The sequence below is a fragment of the Nerophis lumbriciformis genome, linkage group LG01, assembly GCF_033978685.3.
Source record: "Nerophis lumbriciformis linkage group LG01, RoL_Nlum_v2.1, whole genome shotgun sequence".
Taxonomy (NCBI): Eukaryota; Metazoa; Chordata; class Actinopteri; order Syngnathiformes; family Syngnathidae; genus Nerophis; species Nerophis lumbriciformis.
The window spans coordinates 69,892,501-69,904,776 of NC_084548.2; the positions used below are offsets into that span (position 1 = coordinate 69,892,501).

The window sequence follows — 12,276 nt, forward strand, 5'->3', positions numbered from 1 at the left end:
CTGAAGAGATGGTCAGAAAGCGGCTTGAAGATGGGCTGTAAAACATAATCTATGCAACATGTTTTGTAGTGAAGGAAGTGTTTTAAAGGTTGAAAAAAAATCATAATATGACCCCTTAAAGTCATATTCTGCTGGACTCTAGAAAGAGGTTCCACAGCCTCCGTAGCAGAACCTCCAGGTTCTGTAACAGCTTCTTCCCTCAGGCCGTAAGACTCTTGAACGCATCATAATAATCCCCTCAATTCCCCCCCAAAATGGATTAACTCGCTGGAATATAAAGACAATATAACATACATCCATAAACGTGGATGCATATGAAAAAGTGCAATATATTTATCTGTACGGTAATCTATTTATTTATATCTGCACCTTATTGATTTTTTATCCTGCACTACCATGAGCTAATGAAACGAAATTTTGTTCTTATCTGTACTGTAAAGTTCAAATTTGAATGACAATAAAAAGGAAGTCTAAGTCTATATTCATGGTTGTCACAGAAGTGTAAACATAAGTGAACGACTTTTAATATTCAAACAAGAATGATGCATGTTCCAATGTTGAATACTTAAGTACAATGCTTCTTGTCTCGCACAGACCGCTCTGCACTGGGCCGCCAAACACGGCAGCGAGGACATGGCCACTCTGGTCGTCAACGCCGGCGCTGATGTCAACACCAAATCAGTGAGTGGGTTCGGATAACCGCTTCATGAAAGCTTCGTTATCTTCTCAGTTTTATTATATATCCTTCACTTAAACCAAGGGTCTCCATCCAATATTAAAATCTTTCCGATATCAGCAACAACAAAAAAATGTATCGGCTCGCATTAGGGATGTCCCGATCCAGGTTTTTGCACTTCTGATCCGATACCGATATTGTTTTTGCATTTCCAATCCGATACCGATACTGACCGATACTGGCCTATCCGAGCATGTATTCAAGTTTAAAGTTATTTAGCCTACTTAGTTGTCAGAATCATGTTGAAAAGGGTTTTAGTACTCTTGGTAACAACTAGCCAGCTGAATTAGGGGAGTTTGAATGATACACAATGGTTGGTAACAAGAAACTGACCTGTTTATTCAAGGATAAACACAAAATAGACAAAATTATACATGACAAACAGAAATGGCATCATTGAACTAGGGCTGGGCGATATGGCCTTTTTTTAATATTGCGATATTTTAAGGCCATATTGCGATACACGATATATATCTCGATATTTTGCCTTAGCCTTGAATGAACACTTGATGCATATAATCACAGCAGTATGATGATTCTATGTGTTTTGATTGATTGATTGAGACTTTTATAAGTAGGTTGCACAGTGAAGTACATATTCCGTACAATTGACCACTAAATGGTAACACCCCAATAAGTTTTTCAACTTGTTTAAGTCGGGGTCCACTTAAATTGATTCATGATACAGATATATACTATCAGATATATACTATCATCATAATACAGTCATCACACAAGATAATCACATTGAATTATTTACATTATTTATAATCCAGGGTGTGGAGGGGGGCGCCGGATGTAAGTGTCAAAAAGACAGCCAAAAGAGTTTGATATGAGAATAAATCTAAAGTTAAAATATAGGGCAGCAATGCACCCATTTGCAGGAAATGTAGTCTTGATTTTCAAAATGTTCTTTCAAGGCTTGCATGTCTACATTAAAACATTCTTCTTCATACTGCATTAATATATGCTACTTTTAAACTTTCATGCAGAGAAGGAAATCACAACTAAAAAAATCACTAATTTTTTCATACGGTGTTGATCTGGAAATTTTTGCCTCGGCATTTTGATGGTGTGGGCGTGTGGCACCGAATGGAGGTAAGCGTCTCGACAGACGTCACAATATTTGAACAATGATGACGAAAACTGTTTTCTCTGTCGTGTCCGTGTGTCGAAAATTGTTATGCGCTTATTTTTTTATTTGATTTTGTGCGTGGCATAGATTTGCTATGCGCAGAGGACGCTTAAACAGTGCGCAATTGCACAGGCGAGCACCTTAGAGGGAGCGTTGCTCGCACGGCTGCGCTAGCATCACAGCTAACGTTAGCCATGCTGCTACCTCTCTGCTTGGGGATACGTATGTGACGTATGACGTGACAGTATGTGACGTGTGTAAGAAGGTGCGCTTGCTGTCTGTGAGAGGGAGACACAGGAAAGAGTGAGAAGAGCCTGTCGTGTAATGCCAGCAGCTAAAAGCAACTGCGTGAGAATTCACAGACCTGTGGATGTGTTGAAGGTGTGCTGGAAAATGCGGAACGGAAATTACGGAGCAGCAGAAAAGTGGAATGTATTATTTAAATCGGTGCGTTGGAAAATACGGACCAGAGTTTTTTTTTTAAACTGGATCTGGATCGGCATTTTCCCATGCCTTGCCGATACGCAATTTTTGCAAATATCGGCATCCGATCCGATCCAAATATCGGATTGGGACATCCCTAGCTCGCATATAAAATCACAGGTAAAAGTGCTCCGATAGAAGCAGTTTACTTTTGCAAAGCGGGATAGCCGGTGAACACCTAGATGTTTTCCAATAAACACACAAGGTTTGTCTTTTCTTCTATTGTAGTCAAGTCTTTTATAAAAGACATGGTAGGCATTAGGCTACTCGGCGCTCACAGCTACAAAACAGTTAAGCACACAATAACACACAAGCTAGACATACATAATACGTGTCTTTAATTGAACAATATTGCTGTCTAAAACCGCACATTTGTCAATATAAACAAGTATCAAATATTTATAGTTGCATATCACTTACACATACAAAGTCTCCAAGGCAGAAGCGTATTAGAAAGTACGCAGTAACAAAAGTGTCCACATCGTTCAACTTACTACATCACGATCTTAAGTTAATTAATTATTGTGTCCACTAGATGTAGCCAACAATTAATTACCACTCCACTTAAATTATAATAATAATAATAATTAGGGATGTCCGATAATATCGGGCTGCCGATATTATCGGCCGATAAATGCTTTAAAATGTAATATCGGAAATTATCGATATCGGTTTCATAATTACCTGTATCGGTTTCTAAAAGTAAGATGTATGACGTTTTAAAACGCTGCTGTGTACACGGACGAAACCTTAAAGGCATTTCCTTTGCGTGCGTGCCGTCCGAGTCACATAATATCTACCGGCTGTTCTCATCACGAATTAATGCAACGCATACTTGGTCAACAGCCATACAGGTCACACTGAGGGTGGCCGTATAAACAAGTTTAACACTGTTACAAATATGCGCCACACTGTGAACCCACACCAAACAAGAATGACAAACACATTTCGGGAGAACATCCGCACCGTAACACAACATAAACACAACAGAACAAATACCCAGAATCCCTTGCAGTACTAACTCTTCCGGGACGCTACAATATAAACCCACCCCAACCCCGCCCACCTCAACCTCCTCATAGTCTCTCTCAGGGAGAGCATGTCCCAAATTCCAAGCTGCTGTTTGGATAGATAGATAGATAGTACTTTATTGATTCCTTCAGGAGAGTTGCCTCAGGAAAATTAAAATTCCAGCAGCAGTGTACAGAATTGACATCGAATTTAAAAAGTAAATAATGGGGGTATAAATGGAAACAGAATTGAAAAATATTACAATAAGAATAAAAATAAAAAGCAACAATGAGAATAAAAATATAACAGTAAAATAAGATTATAACAAGAGAAACTAGGCAGTAGTGACCATGTTATGAAAAAGTATTGCACTGTTATTATTTTGAGGCATGTTAAAAAAATAATGCACTTTGTGACTTCAATAATAAATATGGCAGTGCCATGTTGGCATTTTTTTCCATAACTTGAGTTGATTTATTTTCGAAAACCTTGTTACATTGTTTAATGCATCCAGCGGGGCATCACAACAAAATTAGGCATAATAATGTGTTAATTTTACGACTGTATATATCGGTATCGGTAATTAAGAGTTGGACAATATCGGAATATCGGATATCGGTAAAAAAGCCATTATCGGACATCTCTAATAATAATAATACATTTTATTTGGTATAGCACTTTTCAGGGTACTCAAAGACGCTTTACAGGATAAAAATTATAATATAAAACAGTTCAAAGTAATAATACATAATACTAGAAATATAAAATCAGTACATAGTAATAACACATAATAACACTGGACATTACGAAACGTTTAAACTAGTGCGTTTGTCAGTGAATATTTACGTGTAATGGAGAGCACAAACAAAGTGCAACTGCAAAAAATACACCATGGGACCAAAGAAAGTTGCGAGTGCCAGAAGGTGAGAAACACTATTGAATTCAAGAAAGAACTCGTAGCAAATAATGAAGGTGGCATCAATAAAATAGAAAATGATGGATACGTTGATTACTATAGCAATAGACAGCATACATCCATTACAGACAGTTAATAATAAATACGTTTGTGTTTTTAATAACTACCATTGTTCACTGTTTTAGTCATTTCGCTTCACCAAACCTTTAGCATACCACACTACACAATAAAAAAAAGTATGTATGATTCCTGTTGATATTGTATCGGGTCATTATTGGAAGTGAAGAGTTAGCAAGCCCCTAACAAAAATGTTGGATGTTACGTGTTGACTTGTTAGTATTTTAACATGTCATTTGTTGTTGCATCCTTCTGAAAGACTCTTTCTCATCTTACCATGTTTGCTTTTTCCATGAAATGTTTTTGCCTAAGGAGAAGAATCTACCTAATAACTGTGCACACCTTGACATAGGCCACACCCTCAGCATTTAATTGTACACAGCTTGGACTCCTGAGGTTTAGACACAGAAAAATTGAAGACTACGTTGGTATTGTTTTTTTTTTTACACTAAAAGCAATCTAATGTAGTTCGATACCTATGCTAAGCTGTTGACGTCTTAGTAGGGGTGTAACGGTACGTGTATTTGTATTGAACCGTTTCGGTACGGGGGTTTCGGTTCGGTTCGGAGGTGTACCGAACGAGTTTCCACACGAACATATTAAGTAGCCGCCTCCACTTCCTTCTGCCTCTGTATCTGTCAGAACTCTACACAGCACCCAGCCTTGTCCCACCCACACAACCATCTGATTGGTTACAAACAGAACGGTAACAGCCAATCAGTAGTGCGTATTCAGAGCGCAAGGAGTCAGTGCTTAGCATTTAGCAGGTAATCATCAGGCTGTGGACTCTCCCCAAATTATAATAAACACCTCCCAGTCAACTACTAGTAACATCACTATGAGCCCGTTGACCTTCTAGAAATATAAAAGGCAACTCAGCTCGCTCGCAGTGCAGGCTTGAGGTGAAGGCTAATTCGCTTTTAGCGTAACATTTTGCGGTGTGCGTGTGTGTGTGTGTGTTACGGACAGCAAAGCCCTGTCTGTCTGTTATTTCACTTTACCTTTTTCTGTGTTGGTTGAGCTGTGTTGAAGCAGCAAAAAAGGACATTATGTTAAATGAAGAGTTTCTGTCTGTGATAGTTGATATAATAATGTAACTGCATCATTAAGCCTACATGAACTCCATGGTGTTCAGGGATGAATAGTCTCTCCTATTGCTATTGTACTATTTTTTCAGCTATAGTTACATTAATCATTTGTAGTGCAGCAGCCTAGTTTTGAATGGCAGGGTCCCTGCTATCACATGTTGATAAAAATATAACATTTACATAATAAATCAACTACAGGCTTTCCAAATGCTGTAATAAATTAAGCATGATGAGTTGACTTGAAACTGTTTAATGTTGCACTTTTTATATGGAGAAGAAAAGTTTTGTCATTTTATTTAATCTGAGCAACAACTTGAGGCAGTTTAATGTTGATTAACGTGGGCAGAATTATTATAGTGTTCCCAATGTTAAAAGGATAAAGCCAATGTTTACAAATTTGGTAAATAAATAACCAAAAAATGTATATTTTGTTTTCTTTCTGTACCGAAAATTAACCGAACCGTGACCTCTAAACCGAGGTACGTACCGAACCAAAATTTTTGTTTACCGTTACACCCCTACGTCTTAGCTTTGTGTTGTAGAGAATAAATAGTTGTTAGTGTAGTCGTTGGTCATAATGAAATAAGCAGAGGGCCAATAATAAAGAAGCCACTTTGGACACCCCTGGTATACAGTGTAGTTGTTGCCTAACAATAAACACACAATCACTGCTTGTATTTGTGTGTCTGTGTTGCAGCACGTGAGTATCCTGGCAGGACGAGGCGGGTGCGTGCGCTTACAAACAAGCCGGCGTCTCCGCGACGTCAGGCTCCTCGGCGAACATCCAGCTGTGCAAACGCGGGAGCACAGGCGCCGGGGGCTAATAAATCATCACATCATGTCACGTTAATTGTCTCCCAGAACAGTGCGTCTTATGTCCCAGCATGCACCGCTCTGTAATTTTGTGCGAATTACCAGGCAATTATGTTTTTACCCTTGTTTGGGGTTTCCACAAGCTTTTTCTAATTTGTATTTTCTTTCCTCGCTGTTTGCCTTGGCTGCCCGGGGGCCTGGGAAACTCCAGGGGGTAGGTACTCCTGACACACTCCCCCGCCCCTCCGTCACCTTTGCACCCCGCCCGAGGAATGTCACCACTGTACACGCTGTCTCGTCACACAGGGTTACACGCCTTTGCACATCGCCGCGCTGCACGGCCATCGGAAGATTCTCGACCTGCTGGTGGGGACTTACGGTAAAAAAAAAAAAAAAAATGATGACATTGATTGTTCTTACTGCAGTACATTCTGATTCCATGATGGAAATAGTATGTCCAACTGTCGCCATCATAAAACAAGTTTGAAAGAAAGTTTACCACTATAAGAATTATTCTGTGTAATGCAAACATTCTTAATTGTCACGTAAGTTTATTATAATAATAAATATAAAATATATTATAATATAATAATTAGGGATGTCCCGATCCGATATTTGGATCGGATCGGCTGCCGATATTTGCCAAAAATTGCGTATCGGCAAGGCATGGGAAAATGCCGATCCAGATCCGGTTTTAAAAAAAACTCCGGTCCGTGTTTTCCAACGCACCGATTTAAATAATACATTCCACTTTTCTGCTGCTCCGTAATTTCCGTTGCGCATTTTCCAGACAGTGTGGTTTTCGTCCTGGTCGTGGAACTGTGGACCAGCTCTATACTCTCGGCAGGGTCCTTGAGGGTGCATGGGAGTTTGCCCAACCAGTCTACATGTGCTTTGTGGACTTGGAGAAGGCATTCGACCGTGTCCCTCGGGAAGTCCTGTGGGGAGTGCTCAGAGAATATGGGGTTTCGGACTGTCTGATTGTGGCGGTCCGCTCCCTGTATGATCAGTGTCAGAGCTTGGTTCGCATTGCCGGCAGTAAGTCGGACACGTTTCCGGTGAGGGTTGGACTCCGCCAAGGCTGCCCTTTGTCACCGATTCTGTTCATAACTTTTATGGACAGAATTTCTAGGCGCAGTCAAGGCGTTGAGGGGATTCGGTTTGGTGGCTGCAGGATTAGGTCTCTGCTTTTTGCAGATGATGTGGTCCTGATGGCTTCATCTAGACAGGATCTTCAGCTCTCACTGGATCGGTTCGCAGCTGAGTGTGAAGCGACTGGGATGAGAATCAGCACCTCCAAGTCCGAGTCCATGGTTCTCGCCCGGAAAAGGGTGGAGTGCCATCTCCGGGTTGGGGAGGAGATCTTGCCCCAAGTGGAGGAGTTCAAGTACCTCGAAGTCTTGTTCACGAGTGAGGGAAGAGTGGATCGTGAGATCGACAGGCGGATCGGTGCGGCGTCTTCAGTAATGCGGACTCTGTATCGATCCGTTGTGGTGAAGAAGGAGCTGAGCCGGAAGGCAAAGCTCTCAATTTACCGGTCGATCTACGTTCCCATCCTCACCTATGGTCATGAGCTTTGGGTTATGACCGAAAGTACAAGATCACGGGTACAAGCGGCCGAAATGAGTTTCCTCTGCCGGGTGGCGGGGCTCTCCCTTAGAGATAGGGTGAGAAGCTCTGCCATCCGGGGGGAGCTCAAAGTAAAGCCGCTGCTCCTCCACATCGAGAGGAGCCAGATGAGGTGGTTCGGGCATCTAGTCAGGATGCCACCCGAGCGCCTCCCTAGGGAGTTGTTTAGGGCACGTCCGACCGGTAGGAGGCCACAGGGAAGACCCAGGACACGTTGGGAAGACTATGTCTCCCGGCTGGCCTGGGAACGCCTCGGGATCCCCCGGGAGGAGCTGGACGAAGTGGCTGGGGAGAGGGAAGTCTGGGCTTCCCTGCTTAGGCTGCTGCCCCCGCGACCCGACCTCGGATAAGCGGAAGAAGATGGATGGATGAATGGATTTTCCAGCACACCTTCAACACATCCACAATTCTCACGCAGTTGCTTTTAGCTGCTGGCATTACACGACAGGCTCTTCTCACTCTTTCCTGTGTCTCCCTCTCACAGACAGCAAGCGCACCTTCTTACACACGTCACATACTGTCACGTATACGTCACATACTGTCACGTCATACGTCACATACTGTCACGTCATACGTCACATACGTATACGTCCTCTCCCAGCAGAGAGCGAGGTAGTGGCATGGCTAACGTTAGCTGTGATGCTAGCGCAGCCGCTAAGGTGCGCGCCTGCTCAAGCGTCCTCTGCGCACGGCAAATCTATGCCACGCACAAAATCAAAAAAAAAAAAAAGCGCATCACAATTTTCGACACACGGACACGACAGAGACAACAGTTTTCGTCATCATTGTTCAAATATTGTGACGTCTGTCGAGACGCTTATCTCCATTCGGTGCCACACGTCCACACCATCGAAATGCCGAGGCAGGCAAAAATTTCCACATCAACACCGTATGAAAAAATTTGTGATTTTTTTTAGTTGTGATTTCCTTCTCTGCATGAAAGTTTAAAAGTAGCATATATTAATGCAGTATGAAGAAGAATGTTTTAATGTAGACATGCAAGCCTTGAAAGAACATTTTGAAAATCAAGACTACATTTCCTGCAAATGGGTGCATTTCTACCCTATATTTTAACTTTAGATTTATTCTCATATCAAACTCTTTTGGCTGTCTTTTTGACACTTACATCAGGCGCCCCCCTCCACACCCTGGATTATAAATAATGTAAATAATTCAATGTGATTATCTTGTGTGATGACTGTATTATGATGATAGTATATATCTGATAGTATATATCTGTATCATGAATCAATTTAAGTGGACCCCGACTTAAACAAGTTGAAAAACTTATTGGGGTGTTACCATTTAGTGGTCAATTGTACGGAATATGTACTTCACTGTGCAACCTACTAATAAAAGTCTCAATCAATCAATCAAAACACATAGAATCATCATACTGCTGTGATTATATTCATCAAGTGTTCATTCAAGGCTAAGACAAAATATCGAGATATATATCGTGTATCGCAATATGGCCTTAAAATATCACAATATTAAAAAAAGGCCATATCGCCCAGCCCTAGTTCAATGATGCCATTTCTGTTTGTCATGTATAATTTTGTCTATTTTGTGTTTATCCTTGAATAAACAGGTCAGTTTCTTGTTACCAACCATTGTGTATTATTCAAACTCCCCTAATTCAGCTGGCTAGTTGTTATCAAGAGTACTAAAACCCTTTTCAACATGATTCTGACAACTAAATAGGCTAAATAACTTTAAACTTTAATACATGCTCGGATAGGCCAGTATCGGTCAGTATCGGTATCGGATCGGAAATGCAAAAACAATATCGGTATCGGATCGGAAGTGCAAAAACCTGGATCGGGACATCCCTAATAATAATTAATAGTGCTTACAAAGTACAAAGAAGAAGGATTATGAGGAATACTTTCAACCTTATTGAAAATAAGATATTCTTCATCTCAGTATGTTAATAATGACTGAATTAATTAATTACATATTACAAAACTGTTGTGTATACTAATTCACAGATGTTATTTTATTATAAAAAAGTCAGTAAATTATTCTATATACTTGTAAACGCTCTGAAGTGGGAAAGGGGTAGGATTACCGTATTTTTCGGAGTATAAGTCGCACCGGAGTATAAGTCGCACCTACCGAAAATGCATAATAAAGAAGGAAAAAAACTATGGCATCACATTAGTGCCAAAAATCCAAGCGCATAAAAACTGTTATCGCGCGCTGATTCTCCACTTCGTGCGCGCGCGCAACACCCTTTTGCGCGCGCGTGGTGCCTTTTTGCGCGCGCGCCGTCTCGGTCTGTGCGCTCTCTGTGTACTCCTGGCATCTCTCCTCGCGCTGTCTATTTCTTTTTGGCACTTTGGGGGCGGGTATGCGTAGACGGCCCCTCCTTTCTGATTGGCTCTGAGCATTTTTCATATGACCAATAATTCTCCAGCGTAGCAACGTTGTAGCCATCTTACCTCGGACATCTAGCCTCAATCATTACATTGATGTCAATGGTACATGTACTAATTACATTACCATAACTTGCTCGATTTTCGACCAATTTACAAACGGTTTGCCTTGTTACAAATCTTATTACGGTACATGTAGATATGACATAGGATGCTGTACCTGTTGAAATTACCTCTTTCACTTTAAAAAAAAAAATGACTTAATTGTGCAACATTGTGTAGGGTCAGTGTTAGTCAGTTCTCTGATTATTTTAAACTGTTTCAGAATACATTATTAAAAGGCTATTTTTAACATTTTAAAAACAAAATTCAAAGATTATTTCATTAATTTTATGACTGAATCAAAAGAAATTCCATAAATTAGAAAACAAATGTTCAAGAAGAAGTGAAAATATAAAATAATGTTATGGTTGGATGTTATTGCTGGTGGACCAGTTCTGGCTGAAAGATGTGATTATGGTGTTTGTTGTCTTATTTATTTGGGTCACATTTTGTATTACCCTGTATTGTGTTTATGTGGTATGAAATAACCTTCATCAGCGCGCGACATTTTTTTATCCACTTCTTCCTCCGTAAATCTTGATACATATTGACGATGACCCGCCCTGCTATACTTCTGATTGGCTCTGAGCATATTTCCCCTGACCAATCAGAAAGAAGGGGCCGTCTAAGCATACCCGCCCCCAAAGTGCCAAAACGAAACATGACAGCGCACAGACCGAGACGGCGCGCGCGCAGAAAGGCACCGCGCGCGCAAAAGTGTGTCGCGCGCGCGCACGAAATGGAGAATCAGCTCACAGATAAGTTTTTATGCGCTCGGATTTTTGGCACTAATGTGACGCCATAAAAAACATATATAAATCGCACTGGAGCCCGGCCAAACTATGAAAAAAACTGCGACTTATAGTCCGAAAAATACGGTAAATCAGCGTTACTTTTTTCTACTCCTTTTCGGACATGATGTAAAGTGAAATGATATGAAACTGTGATGTATTATACTGCAAGTGTGTTTATGTTCGAAATAAACTAAAGAAAGAAAAAAAGTCTAAAAAGAAGGATCAGCACCTTTTAATGTTACAAATGGTGTCTTTTAGATCAGGTGACAAATTGTGTCCGTCTTTTAACACTTCTTAACAACGCTTCAAACGTAAACGTCTTTTTCCTGCAATTGTTGAAGGAATTTCAGAACGGCTTTTACGATTTTGCGTCACTTGACTTTTCAACGTGATCGACAGTTGCTACCTTCAACTCTGACCACAGCAGTGTTTCCCGCCGGACAGCAATCTATTTGTGGTGTTGGCAGCAGAAGCGAGACAAGATTAAAAAAAATATATATATAGTAGGGTTGTAACGGTACGTGTATGTGTATTGAACTGTTTCGGTACGGAGCTTTCGGTTCGGTTCGGAGGTGTACCGAATGAGTTTCCACACGAACATATTAAGTAGCCGTCTCCGCTTCCTTCTGCCTCTGTCTCTGTCAGTACTCTACACAGCACCCTGCATTGTCCCACCCACACAACCATCTGATTGGTTACAAACAGAGCGGTAACAGCCAATCAGCAGTGCGTATTCAGAGCGCATGTAGTCAGTGCTTAGCGTTTAGCAGGTAAGCATCAGCATACTTGCCAACCTTGAGACCTCCAATTTCAGGGGGTGGGTGCGGGGGGCGTGGTTGGGGTGGGGGCGTGGTTAAGAGGGGAGGAGTATATTTACAGCTAGAATTCACCAAGTCAAGTATTTCATATATATATATATATATATATATATATATATATATATATATATATATGTGTGGGGAAAAAAAATCACAAGACTATTTCATCTCTACAGGCCTGTTTCATGAGGGGGGGTACCCTCAATCGTCAGGAGATCTCCTGACGATTGAGGGTACCCCCCCTCATGAAACAGGC

General features: G+C 41.0%; 1 protein-coding gene across 1 annotated transcript in view; it reads left to right on the plus strand.

The window, feature by feature from the left end:
* LOC133612450 (uncharacterized) overlaps positions 1–12,276 on the plus strand; it is a 58,593-nt gene that overhangs the window by 40,837 nt on the left and 5,480 nt on the right. Inside the window, exons 7-8 of the mRNA XM_072914597.1 lie at positions 595–681; positions 6,606–6,678. Coding sequence (XP_072770698.1) covers positions 595–681; positions 6,606–6,678 — 160 coding nt within the window. The remainder of the gene's footprint in view (positions 1–594; positions 682–6,605; positions 6,679–12,276) is intronic.